Source organism: Pongo pygmaeus, chromosome 11 (assembly GCF_028885625.2).
Source record: "Pongo pygmaeus isolate AG05252 chromosome 11, NHGRI_mPonPyg2-v2.0_pri, whole genome shotgun sequence".
Classification (NCBI taxonomy): Eukaryota; Metazoa; Chordata; class Mammalia; order Primates; family Hominidae; genus Pongo; species Pongo pygmaeus.
In genome coordinates, this window is record NC_072384.2 from 78,719,846 (window position 1) to 78,736,053 (window position 16,208).

The following is a 16,208-nucleotide window of genomic DNA, read 5'->3' on the forward strand; positions in this document are numbered from 1 at the left end:
GTGTAGATCTCTGTGTGCTGAGTTATAGCTACAACATTTTTCTGTCTATCAAGAAACTATATCAGAATGCAAGTCAAACAGTCTAACATTATGATAGTCATGTCTTTGAATCTGCCCTCATTCATTCTTCATAAAGTAAATCTCTCACAAATTCAGAATTTTCTTTTTACTTATCATTAGGATTATCACCCCATCTTTCACATTAGAGAAACTCAGTTCCACTTATCCACTGTCTTCCCATAAAAGCTCTTGTTTTCTTCTGCCTGTGCCTTTTCATTTATGAGCACTGCCTTCAAAATCCCTATAGGGTGCTCCTTCTGCATTTGCACTCTGTTTCAGTTGTGGCTGTGTAACACACCACCCCAAATTCCAGTAGCAACCACTACCACCCCAAATTCTGAAACAGCAACCGCTTACTTTGTTCATGATTCTCAATTTGGGCGGGACTCAGTGGAAAAGGCCTGTCTCTGCCCCATGCAAGCCATCTGGGAAGCTCAATTGGGGCTGGAGAATCTGCTTCCAAGGTGGCTCACTCACATGACTGGAAGTTGATTGACTGTTGGATTTCAGCCAAAGCTGTTACCTGGGAGCCTCAGTTCTCCTCAACATGGGCTTCTCTACAGTGCTGTTTGACTTCCTCACAAGGTGGGTGGGTTCCCAGAGTTACAATTCCAAGTTTCAGGAAGTAAAAGCAGCCAGTCTCTTGAGGTCTGGGCCCAGAATATGGCACAGCATCATCATATTACTCTAAACAGTCACAGAGTCTCCAATTTTAAGGGAAGGGACATAGATCCCACTTCTCAGGAGGAGACATTTCAAAGAATTAATAGCCATCTTTCATCTACCATAATATTCCTGAGTACTGGGTCTTTTCAAAGTTGCCAAAAGGGTTGACAGTATTCACTATACCCAAGCCAGGTTCTGTTCCTTGCAGAAATATGGAGGACACCTCTCTTTTTTGACCACTCTGTGTCATTTGGTGTCCCAGCAACAAAGGAGTATGGTGTGTGCCTCATCTTTTTCACAGGCCCATCAGCCTCTGCTAAGAAGTCCAACCTTGATTCCTGGGCCAGGACAGGGCCGAGGTCAGGAGTGTCTTTTCTAAATTTTCTTACTCTTCAGTCTCTGCCTACAAAATTCTCTCCTTCTAGAATTCTTGCCCCTTTGGTAAATCAACTCCCATCAACCCTTCATTGGTTATGGTCATACTCTAAACTCCTGCTCAACTTGAACTGGTAACAAATTATTTGTGATATCCAGAATATTATGTGCCCTAACTCCATGTTGAAGAAGCCTATTTTAATGGACACCGTAGACTCTCTTAAATCAACATGTCTCACATCCACTTGTGAAAACTAGGTTTTACAGAATCGGCCAAGGCACTTTTCAAATGTAAAGAATGCTATTTAAACTTAAGCCCCTTGGACCACTGCACTGCTCCCTTCTAGTCACTGGAAATGAACCAGGGAAAGAGACACTGTATAAAAAAGGAAGGTGCCAAGCGAGGCAGGGAAAGTCACCAGGAAGTTGTGCTGCCTCATAGTTGTGAGAACACTATTTTCATTTTTTAGTGGAAAAAGTTCTCCATTTTCAAACCCTAAAAAAGAAATTAAAGCACTGACTAATTCCCACTAGGCCACAATTCCGGCATTGTTCCCACGTTGTTCTAGTCACCTTCAAAATGCTCCATGAAAAATAAGGCCGGAACTTTACATACATAGAAGATGAGAACACCATCTACTTCAAACACAGATTAATATGTGTTTGAATTTGGAAGATGCCAATTGATCTCACTCCTTTCCCTTCAAGATTCTGAATCAACTGAGAAATAGAAATCAGGGTGAGGGAAGGATAAGAATATATGCTGTTATTACTGGTAAAGCTGGACTGGAGGATGGGGTTGATTTGCATTTCTGCATTTTCTCCCTGTAACCTATCCCATAGAACCTCTCTGTGGAGACAGGTGGATCTAAGGCACAGATACATAACTGGCTGCCCTAGGTGGGACTCTGGCCTGTGTCTGCCAGGTGGGGACATCTGGCCGGGTGAGCAGAAGCAGAGAGAGAAGAGAACCTGCAGCCCATAGTTAAGTGGATCTGTAGAAAGAGCTCTTGAGGCTTCCCCAGTCTCACCAATCAGGTGACACAGGCCTCCCTACTTGTGTAGGAAAGAGAAAGTGAGGAGATATAAGTGGAAACATCTTCCCCAACACTTCTGAGAGAGTAAATTCTTGAAGGTGTTGGTCAACAGGAGCACAGGGAAAGAGATAAAGTGGCTCCTATATAAACTAAGCATTTAGAGTAAATCACTGCTATGACATAGATAATGTAAAACAGGTTAGTCCTCTTCTAACACTGTCTGAAAGTGTTTCACCACATTCACAACACACGTGCTATGAAATTTCCTCTAATACGTAAATATAAATAATTCAAGTCATGCAGCTTTGGAATACATTCTTAAAGAATATCATCAAGAAAATGAGAAGCAACATATAGAATGGAAGAAGATATTTGTAAATCATGTATCTGATAAGGCATTAATATCTAAAATATAAAAAGACTTCTACAACTCAACAACAAAAAATCCAAACAACTTGCTTTAAAAGTGGACAAAGGATTTGAATAGATATTTCACCAAAAAAGATATACATTGGCCAATAAGCACATGAAAAGATGCTCAACATCATCCACTTTAGGGAAATACAAATTAAAACCACAATGACATATAACTTCACACCTAATAGGATGGCTATGACTTTTTAAAAAAGAAACAAACAAGAAACAACAAGTTATAGACAAGATGTGGACCAATCGGAACACATATAATGTTGGTGGGAACAAAAGTTGATGCAGTTGCTGTGGAAAATATTTTGGTGTTTCCTCAAAACACTAAAAACAGAAATACCCAGCACGGGACCCAGCAATTTCAATCCTACATATATATTCAAAAGAATTGAAAACAGATACTCAAACAGATACTCTTACACCAATGTTCATTGTAGCAGCATTCATAAGGGCCAAAAAGTGGAAACAACTCAAGTGTCTATTGACAGATGAATAAACAAAATGTAGCATGTCATTACAATGGATTATTATTCATTATTCAAAAAGGAATGAAGGTCTGATACATGCTGCAAAATGGGCGAACCTTGAAAACGTCATATGCTAAGTGAAATAAGTCAGGCACAAAAGGACAAATATTGTGTGATTCCATTTATATGAGGTACCTAGAATAGACAAATTCATGGAGACAGAAAGTGGATTAGAGCTTACCAGTGGAAGTAATAATTAGAGTTATTTTTTTACTGGGTACTGAGTTTCTGTTTGGGGTGATGAGAAACTTTTGGAAATAGACAGTGGTGATGGTTGCACAACATTATGAATGTAATTAATGCCACTGAATTGTACATATAAAATGAATAAAATGGCAAATTATATGTATATTTTACAATAAAAATATTTTCTAAATGCATTCTTAGTAAATATTTCAGATGAACACCAGAAAACCTCACTATCTCTTATTTAAGGTAAGTTTTTATAAGACTTTAAGTTGTACTGCTAATATATTCTATTTATAGTACATTCATTTCTAGCACAGAAAATAGAAATAGGGCAAAAATAAGCATTCCCTGAGTTGGAGATTTAGTCAGAACAGGAAACCAGTAAATTTATGACAGTCAAATTAGAGGTGAAATTTTCCAGTGTTTTACCACTCTAAAGGGTCATTCTTCACTGAATGCCAACTGCAAATACAGTTGCCAGTGCCCAGGAGGTTTTCTTGACTCTTACAGTCATAATTCCCGTAGACAATAGCAATGTAATGGAAAGTCCGATGTTAAGAAGAACATTCTTGGCAGCTTCCCTAAGGAATTTCCAACTTTTTTTCTTCCTTTAACACTCTGCACCTCACCTGAGGATGTAATGTCAATAGTAGCACAGGCAGATCTTCTTTACCTGGCTTAAATCTACCTTTTCTGGAATTCTTCTTTTTCATTATAAATGATTTGAATATGGCTTGGAAATCTAGATGCCTTTTGGGAGTTAAAGTTTTTTCCACTTGATTGTATTTTCGTCACTGAAAACAGGAAAATATTTTTTCTCTGGACACTCCACTGAGATTAAGTACATTGCAGAAGGGAAAATAAGATCTCTAGGGTACAGATATTACCAACATTAGAGGCCCTTATAAAAATTCTCAGTTTTCAGAATTTTTTTCTTTAGTCTAAATTACTAGGGTTTGAGATAATTTTCAGTGGAAAGCAGAAAATAGCTTTTCTATTAGACATTTAATATACCAAATTACCCTGAAACACTCATTAACATAATAATTATGCCACTTTTTCCTTGAAAAGCAGCATGTACTTCCATATATTACTGTATTTCTTCCCCAAATTTTCTTTTTAGGTGTGTGAAGGTAACCGTTATTATTATTCTAATTTCTCAAATAAAGACCCTGAGACCAGAGAGACTAAGTGTTGTGCCCAAATCAGAGTTGACTCAGCACCGAATCCTACACCCTTCCAATGCCATTTTCACAGCATTCTTTATGATTAGAACAAATTGCAAGACCCTGTACATACAAAAATGACTAGAATAAACATTAAATATTAAGTATTATTGGCTTATTGAACTACTAATGTCCTCATCCTTCAAAAGTTCATATTCAAACCAACTTGGATCCAACAATTTTCTGCTACAGGTTAAATTTGTACCTATCTTGACAGCATATTAGCTAGTAAATTGGTTGAATTTATGATCTATCCATTTGTGAAATGGAATTTATATTTTCATTGTTTTTAAAAGTCTTTTGTCAGCATATCTGAAATAGACTTTAGACTCCTTGATAATTTTTTTCTTTTTTAGACTCATAATATTAGAATTAGGTATATCTAGATGATAAAACTACTAGTTAAAGTTTGTTAGGGCTGAGTGGCTGGATTGAAAGTGGTGAGTAGTTGGAGGAGAATATGAGAGATGGACCTTAAGAGGTTATGGCTAGAGGTCCAGATGAAAGTAAAAGATCTTTTGGCTTGAGACCTCATTTTCTTAGACCCATGTGCAGGGAGGGAGACTGGCACATTATTGTAAGATCCACAATAAATATGAAGCTTTGATCTGTCCTGTTCCCTCATTTTAAAGATAAAAAGCCTAAAGTCCAGAGAACTTAAATGGCTAGTCCACACATAGCCTGAAGGGCATCAAAGAACAAGATGTTTAATTCTAGAACCAGTGTCTTCTAAAGAGGATAGAAAAGGAAACCCCTCTTCTTTTTTTAATTTCAAACTTTAATTTTAAGTTTAGGGCTAAATGTGCAGGATGGGCAGGTTTGTTACATAGGTAAATGTGTGCTATGGTGGTCTGCTGTACAGATCATCCCATCACCCAAGTATTAAGCCCAGTATCCATTAGGTATTCTTCCTGATGCTCTCCCTCCTCCCACCTCCCGCCCTCTGACAGGCACCAGTGGGTGTTGTTGCCCCAACTGTGTCCATGTGGTCCCATCATTTAGCTCCCCCTTATAAGTGAGAACACATGGTATTTGATTTTCTGTTTCTGAGTGAGTTTGCTAAGGACAATGGCCTCCAGTTCCATCTATGTCCCTGCAAAGGATATGATCTCATTCCTGTTTGTGGCTACATCATATTCCATGGTATATATGTACCACATTTTCTTTATCCAGTCTATCATTGATGGGGATTTAGGTTGATTCCATGTCTTTGCTATCATGAATAGTACTGCAATGAACATACTCGTGCATATAACTTTATAACAGAATGATTTACATTCCTTTGGGTATATACTAGTAATGGGATTGATGGGTGGAATGCTATTTCTGCCTCTAGGTCTTTGAGGAAATGCCACACTGTCTTCTACAATTCCACAATGATTCTACTAATTTACACTCCTACCAGCATGGTAAAAGCATTCCTTTTCTCCAAAACCTCACCAGCTTCTGCTGTTGTTTTTTGTTGTTGTTGTTTGTTTGTTTGTTTTTTGAGACAGAGTCTCGCTCTGTCACCCAGGCTGGAGTGCAGTGGTGCAATCTTGGCTCACTGCAAGCTCCACCTACTGGGTTCACGCCATTCTCCTGCCTCAGCCTCCCGAGTAGCTGGGACTACAGGCGCCCGCCACCACGCCTGGCTAATTTTTTGTATTTTTAATAGAGACGGGGTTTCACCATGTTAGCCAGGATGGTCCTGATCTCCTGACCTCGTGATCCGCCCACCTCGGCCTCCCAAAGTGCTGGGATTACAGGCGTGAACCACCACGCCCGGCCACATCTGCTGTTTTTTGACTTTATAATAATAGTCATTCTGACTGGTGTGAGATGGTATCTCATTGTGGTTTTGATTTACATTTCTCTAATGATCAGTGATTTTGAGCTTTTTTTAATGTTTGTTGGCTGCATGTATGTCTTCTTTTGAGAAGTGCCTGTTCATGTCCTTTGCCTATTATTTAATTGGGTTGGTTGTGGTTTTTTTTTGTTTGTTTGTTTTTTTTTTTGCCAAATAACCAGCTAGCATCATGATGACAAGATTAAATCCACACATAACAATACTAACCTTAAATGTAAATGGAAATGCCCCAATTAAAAGACACAGAATGGCAAGCGGGATAAAGAACCAAGACCCATTGGTAGGCTGTCTTTAAGAGATCATCTCACATGCAAAGACTCACATAGGCTCAAAATACAGGGATGGAGGAAAATTTACCAAGCAAATAGAAAACAGAAAAAGCAAGATTTGCATTCCAAGTTTCCGACAAAACAGACTGTAAACCAACAAAGACTAAAAAAGACAAAGAAGAGCATTGCATAAAGGTAAAAAGTTCAATTCAACAAGAAGAGCTGAATATCCTAAATATATATGTACCCAATACAGGAGTACCCAGATTCATAAAGCAAGTTCTTAGAGACCTTCAAAGAGACTTAGACCCCCACACAATAGTCATGGGAGACTTTAACACCACACTGACAATATTAGATCATAGACAGAAAATTTAAAAAGATGTTCGGCTCAGATCCAGAGCTGAGTACAGCTCTCGATAAGTGGACCTGATAGTCATATACAGAACTGTCCACCCCAAAACAACAGAACATACATTATTCTCATTGCCACATGGCACTTACTTTAAAATTGATCACATAATCAGAAGTAAAACACTCCTCAGCCAATGCAAAAGTGAAATCATAACAGTCTCAGACAATAGCACAATCAAATTAGAAGTCAAGATTAAGAAATTCACTCAAAATCACACAACTAAATGAAAATTGAACAATGTGCCCCAGGATAACTCTTGGGCAAATAATGAAATTAAGGCAGAAATCAATCAAGAAGCTCTTTTTTTTGACAGAGTCTTGCTCTGTCTGTCACCCAGGCTGGAGTGCAATGGTGCGATCCTGGCTTACTGCAACCTCTGTCTCCTGGGTTCAATAAATTCTCCTGCCTCAGCCTCCCAAGTAGCTGTGATTACAGGCACGCACCACTACACCTGGCTAATTTTTGTATTTTTAATAGAGACAAGGTTTCACCATGTTAGCCAGGCTGGTCTCAAACTCCTGACCTCAGGTGATCCACCCATGTTGGCCGCCAAAGTGCTGGGATTACAGGCATGAGCCACTGTGCCCAGCCTAAGAAGTTCTTTGAAACTAATGAGAACCAAGACACAATGGACCAGAATCTCTGGGATGCAGCTAAAGCAGTATGAAGTGAGAAATTTATAGCACTAAAATGCTGACATCAAAAAGCTAGAAAAATCTCAAGTTAACAACCTAACATCACAACTAAAAGAAAGAATCAAGAGCAAACAACCCACTTAAGCTGGCAGAAGACAAGAAATAACCAAGATCAGAGCTGAACTGAAAGAGGTAGAGACACAAAAAAAAATTCAAAAAGATCAATGAATCCTAAAAGCTAGTTTTTTGGGGAAAAAAAATATGATAGGCCACTAGCAAGATTAATAAAGAAGAAAAGAGAGAAGCATCAAATTAACACAATTTGAAATGATAAGGGGGATAGTACCACTGACCCAACAGAAATACAAACAACCATCAGAGAATACTATAAACTAGAAAATCTATGCACATAAACTAGAAAATCTAGAAAAAAATGAATAAATTCCTGGACACATGTACCCTCCCAAGACAGAACCAGGAAGAAATTGAATCCTTGAATAGGCCAATAATGAGTTCTGAAATTGAGGCAGTAATAAATAGCCTGCCAACCAAAAAAAAGCCCAGGACCAGGTGGATTCACAGTTGACTTCTATCAGAGATACAAAGAAGAGCTGGTACCATTCCTACTGAAACTATCCCAAAAATTGAGGAGGAGGGACTCCTCCCTAACTCATCCTGATACCAAAATCTGGCAGAGATACAACAAAAAAAGGAAACTCCAGGCCTTGGTGAACATTAATGCAAAAATCTTCAACAAAATACTAGCAAACCAAAGCCAGCAGCACATCAAAAAGCTTATCCACCACAATCAAGTAGACTTCATTCCCCAGATGCAAATCAATAAATGTGATTCATTACATAAACAGAACTAAAGACAAAAACCACATGATTATCTTAATAGACACACAAAAGGCCTTTGATAAAATTCAACATCCCTTCATGTTAAAAACTCTGAATAAACTAGGTATTGAAGGAACATACCTCAAAATAACAAGAGCCATATGTGACAAACCCACAGCCAATATTTTACTGAATGGGCAGAAACTGGAAGCATTCTCCTTGTATACCAGCACAAGACAAGGATGCCTATTCAACACAGTATTGGAAGTTGTGGCCAGGGCAATCAGGCAAGAGAAACAAACGAATAGGAAGAGAGGAAGTAAAACTATCTTTGCAGATGACATGATCCTACATCTAAGGACATAGGAAAAATCCCACTGTCTCAGCCCAAAAGCTTCTGAAGCTAATAAGCTACTTCAGCAAAGTCTCAGGATATAAAATCAACATGCAAAAACCGCAAGCATTCCTATACACCGACAACAGGCAAGCTGAGAGCCAAATCACAAATGAACTCCCATTCACAACTGCCACAAAAAGAATAAAATACCTAGGAATACAACTAACAAGAAAAGTGAAGGACCTCTTAAAGGGGAACTATGAACCACTGCTCGAAGAAATCAGAGATGACACAAACAAATGGAAGAACATTCCATGCTCATGGATAGGAAGAATCAATATCGTGAAAATGGCCATACTGCCCAAAGCAATTTATAGATTCAATACTATTCCCATTAAACTACCATTGACATTCTTCACAGTATTAGAAAAAACTATTTTAAAATTAATATGAAACCAAAGAAGAGCCTGAATAGCCAAGGCAATCCTAAGCAAAAGAATGATGCTGGAGGCATCACTCTAGCCAACTTCAAACTATACTACAGGAAAACCCTTTTCTAGTTGAGCTACTGGATGGATTTAGGTATGCAAATTTGAGCACAGGGTAGGAGGCAGGAGCTGAATTGCTGCACCTAAGAAGGCATTTCCCTTCTGTAGTCCTGGATGGAGTAGGGATGAAGGGAGAAGTGAGGTAGCACAAGAGTTCCAAACTGATGTGAGCTCAGCCACTACTACCCACAATTTATCAGTGGACTGGGAAATGCTGGCTGGGCATGAATTATTAGCAGGAACTGGGGAAAAGCTGTGGTTTCAAGCCCAGGTTAGCTTCAGCAGAAACAGTTGGCAGGTGCATACAAAGGAGCTGGGGTCACAAGAGATCATGAGAAAGCAAACTTCTGGGAATGGTCAGAAACTTCAAGTATTGCGTTTCTACAGTTCATGGAATTGGGGATTCATGACAAGTTTACACAGCTTTTTGTGTAGCAGGAAGACCTTGAGTTGTTAGCCAAATCACACTAGTTTGTGACATAATTAGAGCTAAACAATAGGTGTTTTTATTCCTGGTTCATTGCTCTTCCACATCATAATGGGGTTTTTCTACATAGAAAAGACTTACCAATAACTAGGGATTTCTGCCTTGCAAGACAACCTAAATCCCAGAGTAAGGAGCTGTCAAACAGGGGAATAAATTCTGCCTTCTAACGGCCTTCTTTGTACTAATTCTTTCTTCAACTTCTTGGTTTCATTTACTCAGTTACTTTTACCGCTGTCCAAGCAGAAAACCACTGTCTATATATCAGATGCAGATCAAATCTGCTTCTAAATCTAGAAGGCAAGTATGAATTTCAGCCTAGATATACAAAGAAAACTGTAATATTAACGTACCAAAAATGCAGAGCATCCTAGTCTTTGCAGTTCTCTGAATCCTCATTAAATCTCTTTGAACCTCTTTGATCTTAGTGAAGATATTTCATTTGTCTATGAGGTTATTACTTACAGGGCTGGCTCCCTCAGAGCTTCCTCAGAATGGAACACCATTTAGGGCTAATGCTGTACCTGTTCCTGTGTTGAAATTCTTTACATTTGTGTTTTGTAAATTAAGTCCAATGGGACAACAGAACAAGTGCTGAGGGCTTGGCACCTCATCAGACATGTGGTCCTATCTCCTGGATATAGAGTCAGCTGTCCTGTCTGCTCCTCAGCCCCACTCAGTGACTGTTGCCACCTCTTATAGCTGGAGCTGTGGCCAAGGTGAAACTTAAGAAGGGTGGGGTAAAACCCATGTGCTTTGCACTGAGTCATGGGTGAGGCCATGTACCTGTGAGGTCTGCACTCATCTTACACATGAAGGAGCCAGACATTAAGTAGTGAATAAAAAACACCATGATGGGTCAAGAAAAAGCTTTTCCCTGCTTTTTGAACAAACAGCCCCAAATTTTTATTTGCCCTGGGTCCCACAGATTAGGTAGCTGGCTCTGATCTTACCTGGCCTTTATCTGGCAACCTCAAACCAATGTTACTTTTAGATTTCTAACTAAATACTCTCAACATATATAAAATAGTATGTCTGGTTTTACTAGAAGTATTATTTGGTTTCAAGAACTCTTAATACTAAGGACAGAATCTGATATTTTCAAAAGTCCAACAGGAGGAAAAGTCTTCTAAATTATTTTTACCAGCACGTATCATTAACAATAGAAATTGTGGATCTGTTTTTGTGACTTGATGGTGTAATGCACGAAATGAAAAAATGATGGAGTTTTTTTTCCACTGAGGCAGCCAGGAAAAAAAAAATTACTCATTTCTCCACAGTGAAAATATTATCATTCCATATTTTCTATCACATTAGGGAAAATTTTTAAAAATCTTGTTACTTCTCTCTGATGCTGTTTGTTCATAAATAACTACTGATTTTTCCATTATCTACCTGGTACCATATTAAAGTGGCCCTAGGCCAGTAACAGCAGAGGAATAAAGAAGTATAAGAAATAGTTTTTTATTTCTCTTTAATTTTGTTTCTGCTTCACATCTTAGTATCTTACCTTGAGCTTGGCCAAAAGAAGTTCATGATCATGAAGAAGTTTTTTGGTTTCATCTTGACTGCTGCCAATTTCTAGAAGATTGGGCTGTGATTCAGCCAGTTGAAGTTGTACCCATTTGCCACACTAAAAATAAAAATTAAATAAAATGCACTTTTAGTTCCTCTTGTTCCTTCCTCTTCACCCTTCTCATTTTTAATATATCTTTTAAATTTCCAGTTATACTATAAACACTTTTTTTCTGTTTTCTATTTTTTTCCATTCTTTCCATAGAGATGGGGTTTACTTAAATTGAAACATAGCAGATCTAATATAAATCCATGCCCTGACTTTTATTTTTTATTCTTAGGATAAATTATTCTCTCTTGGCATATTGGATTTGAGTTAAAAATTCCCAAATGAGGAAAACATACAATGGATTACGTATTACTGAATATTATAAAGTTACAGAATAATTTACACAACCGTATCCTCTCTCACTCACAAAACTGAACTCAATAAAAATAGTGAAATTCCACTTGGGCAGGTAGGATGCAAATTTCACCATAGGGGAAAGTTCTTGTAAATGCAATTTAGGCTGATTAGTGTCTTTACATTGGCCTTGCTGGTTTAGCTGAAAATAATAAATATCAGATGAAGAAGTTGATTTTTATCTTATTTCAAAGGTAAAATATGCTGTTTTCCAACCTTAGTTGTTGAATATTCATTAAAGCATGTAGGAAAATGTTAACAAAATTAGATGCCTGTGATAACCGCCATTTGAACACAGTCAACTTGCTTTCCACACAAGATTTACACTGCTCTAAGACATAATTTGTCATTGCATTTCCTGAGGAATTGCTTTTCTAAGAAGCAACAACTCATTAAGCAAAAGGAACCACTAACAGGCATACGCATGTAGATACATGAATTACTAAAGAGAAATTAGAAAAATGTGTTTCTATTTTAGAATATATTCAGTCCCCTGAGACAGTTTGGACAGTCACTATAAATCACACACAGGCACTTCTATTCTGTTAAGATGGACTTTCTACTCTGAATTGCTTGGGGTGTATTTTGCATGGAGATGGCAGTAAGGTAAGAGGGCTGGGGAGAGGGTAGTGGGGGAACATTCTTAGAAACACAATTGAGTTAAAATGAGAGTTTCCAGTGTAATTTTCCAGTGTAATTTCCAGTGTAATTTTTTTGTGTTCAATCTACCTCTGATTCTTCTGTAATTTATCCTCTAATATTATTCCTCATCCTGCTCCAAGAATGTTCATATTTGAGGCAATGAAAAGTTAACTTTTTGAAAAATAGTGAGTTTGCCTCTTTTCCCCTCATTGCTGAAATCGGCAGTTAACTCAAAGTGTCATTAATCCCGTGCAAATTATCTGTTTGCCCTACTTCTGCGTCAGGCTTCTTTTCATCTCCACTCTGGGACTCTGAAAAGATGGGAGGGTGAGGAAGTCAGCAGAGGCCTGGTTCCTGTGGGAGAGAAGTCTCACAACACCAGAAAACCCACCTCAGCAGGAACACTTTCCATTCTGTCCTTCTATAGTGAATTGTTTTGCTCAATATCAAGTGCTGTTTTCCTGGTATGAATTTTCACATTACCATAAAATTCACAGCAACTAAGTTAAAGTAAACATGGCTTGCCGTCCATGCTCTAACAAAAGGCCAGAAAAGTCATTCAATTAAGCCTGGTGGGGACCTGAAAGTAACTGGTTTGTGACCATCAGCTTGTTTGCCAGCTTTCCCTTCATTAAACACTGAATTATTTAGGTGGAATATCATCTAAAGCCCAAGCCTAGTGCTTGAAAGGTTTTTTTGCAGGGCATTTCCATGGAGAATAAAATCATGGAGTTCTTCTTCAGCCTAAAGATGTGTGGTCATCTTTGCAAATGGCAAATGGGTTGTTATAAAACATGCAGTAATCATAAACCCTAAGTGGCTTCTACTTCCTGCTGTTAAGAGCAAATTTGACACAAACCTTTTGTACCTTTCCTTGCAGGGTCTCCGTTACTGGACAAGGATTTAGTAGTGTCTTTACCACGTCAAAACCAGTGTGGCAAAGGGCACATGTCAGAGCCCTTTACTAGGTGTTTTCTGAGTTCCATCATGCTTAAAGCAGTGCCCTCCCCCTGTCTGTCAGGACCTGCCTTCTCCCACCTCCATCACATCCACCCTCAAAAATCACAAGCATTTCACAGGTCCATTGGACTCTTTAGTCAGGCAATCATGAACTTCCAATTACCAATGCCTTGCTTTTAAAGACCAAATTGTCAGTATATGCTAGAGGTTTTCTTTTCTTTTTTTTTTTTTTTAATCAAGCTGCTGTAGATGCTTTCTGGCTGACTGAAAGGAAAGAGAATCTCTGGTAACTGCTGAAATTTGTAGAGGCTTCTCTTAGTAGCCGATTTAAGAAAGCAGTAAGAGTGCTTGCTGTGTTGTCTTCTCTATGCTGTGTCCTGCCAATTGCATGGAATGTTCTTTAGGGTTTTCAACACACAGCTAGAAGCCCACAGCTGCACAGAAAAAAGGAAGTTGTTAGCTTACCTTTATGACAGCTATAACAATTTTGGAGTCCCCAGCCTGCACAGCAACTGAACTGACTGTCGTCGTAGAAAGCGCCACACTAGGACTTCCTTGGCTGGACATGGTACTTTAGAACCAGAGTTTATACTTTGGGCAGCCTCTGGACAGTTGTGTGTCTGCTGGTCATTTCAGAAGGCAACCACCAGGGTTACTTGGATTCATTCAGGGAAAGAGCTCAGCTCACACTGATTACTCTGCCAAAAGGAAAGAACAGGAGGTTAAAAATAGACAACCCCATTGAATTTATCGTGAGAGAGAAAGGAGCGAATGAGAGAGAATTGCCACGCCCCTAGTATGGTGACACTAAGTGCCTGTTATTTTTGCTGTTATCTTAAATGTGGAGGACAGCTTCAAGCTCTTTCCTTATCAGCTGATGTTTGATAACAAGTGGAAAAAAAATTACATCCTGACAACCCAAATTAGTTTTGCCACCGAAACTATGCAATTGTAACCACGGACTTTGAAACAAGTAAGTCATTGACCTGGCTATCAATCTTTTCAAGATTTTTGAAATCTCTCTCATGCAAAGAGAACTACCAAAGTGTACTTTTAAAAAGTTTTGGTATTTGTCTTGGGGTTAAGTCACAAATTGCTTAAAACACATTTTTAGATTAATCTGCTTTCTAAAACTTACTGTTCTTTGCCAAATGAAGTTTAGATGGAATAGCCACATTTTCTCAGAGCCTCAGATTTCTTAGGAATTTTTTAAAAATATTTCAACCAGCATTTATAAATAGGTGCCTATCATTTCAGATTTTCTTTGTGACTATTTTGCTCCATTGGACAGGGTTTTCAAGTTCAGTTATCAATACCACGAGAAAGCAAAATACTTTGCTGTTACCTTTTAATTGCAGCAAGAAAATGTTTTCTGTGTGGTTAAAGGTTATTAAGACATATATTTTGCTGCAATTAAAAACAAAAAAAAAAGGAAAGCACTGTACTTCAGGCTTTTTGTTCCCTACCCCCACCTCCTGTGCAGGAAAATTATAGCCAGCTTCAAATCAGTGCCCCACATTGGTAGATTAATCCTATTGCTAGAAACTCAGCCTGTGTCACAAGTTGTCTGTGGTATTAAACAGCAGCTGTTGGATTCCCTGTCAAAGAACAGCTGAAAATAACACTAAAGTTTAGGTGAGAAGTCAGATGCAAACATATCAGAGTTACTAACTCCAAAGCTGCTGGAAGCATTGGAAATCTCTGGGACAAAGCCAGAACAGAGAATATAGCAAAAAACAGTTTTAATGAATCCACTTGCTCTGTAAACCTTTTAGCCCAATTTAATAGTAGGTTCAGGTTCAGGGCCAATGTTTAGAAGACTGAGTCAGCACCATTGCTTTGTTTTGCTAAGGTTCATGATCATATTCTTGATTCAAAGGGGAAAAGTACTTGTACACATACTTCAGTGTTCAGTTATTTTTGTTTCCAAGAGCATGTCATGGCTGCTCTGCAACTGTGTAGCCACCACCCAGGTCCTCTGCGCTCAGCATCTGCCCGCTGCCCCAGTGAGATGGAAACCATACCTAGATCCTAGTCCCTATGCAACGCAAACTTCACCTGACCCCATGAAGGGAACAATTGGAGCAAGCTCAGGAAAGCAGATGCCAAGCAAGCTATGATGTAGCAACTATTACAAATGGTTTCATTTTATGGCGGGGCTGGAGAGCTTGCAGAGAGGTAACTGACCTGGAAGATTGAAGGCAGCCTCCTTCTTTCACTTGTGTCCATGTGAAGAGACCACCAAACAGGCTTTGTGTGGGCAATAAAGCTGTTTATTTCACCTGGGTGCAGGTGGGCTGAGTCTGAAAAGAGTCAGCGAAGGGAGATGGGGTGGGGCCGTTTTATAGGATTTGGGTAAGTAAAGGAAAAAGCGGGGTTGTTCTCTGGCAGGCAGGAATGGGGGTCATAAGGTGCTCAGTAGGGGAGCTTTTGAGCCAGGATGAGCCAGGAGAAGGAATTTCACAAGATAATGCCATCAGTTAAGGCAGGAACAGGCTATTTTCATTTCTTTTGTGGTGGAATGTCATAAGGCAGGAACTGGCCATCTGGATGTGTACACAGGTCACAGGGGATATGATGGCTTAGCTTGGGCTCAGAGGCCTGACATTCCTGTCTTCTTATGTTAATAAGAAAAATAAAATGAAATAGCGGTAAAGTGTTGGGACGGTGAAAATTTTGGGGGATGGTATGGAGAGATAATGGGCAAGGTTTCTCAGGGCTGCTTTGAGCAGGATTAGGGGTGGT

The 16,208-nt window shown here is 38.9% G+C and overlaps 1 protein-coding gene across 2 annotated transcripts in view; it reads right to left on the reverse strand.

Moving 5' to 3' along the window:
- CCDC141 (coiled-coil domain containing 141) overlaps positions 1 to 14,232 on the reverse strand; it is a 218,010-nt gene extending 203,778 nt beyond the window's left edge. For both annotated transcript variants that reach the window (XM_054477409.2, XM_054477408.1), the window contains exons 1-2: positions 13,929 to 14,232; positions 11,394 to 11,516 (exon numbers count right to left, since the gene is read on the reverse strand). In XM_054477409.2, the coding sequence (XP_054333384.1) occupies positions 11,394 to 11,516; positions 13,929 to 14,030 (225 nt within the window). In that variant the 5' untranslated portion in view covers positions 14,031 to 14,232. The remainder of the gene's footprint in view (positions 1 to 11,393; positions 11,517 to 13,928) is intronic.
- Between the last annotated feature and the right edge of the window lie 1,976 nt (positions 14,233 to 16,208).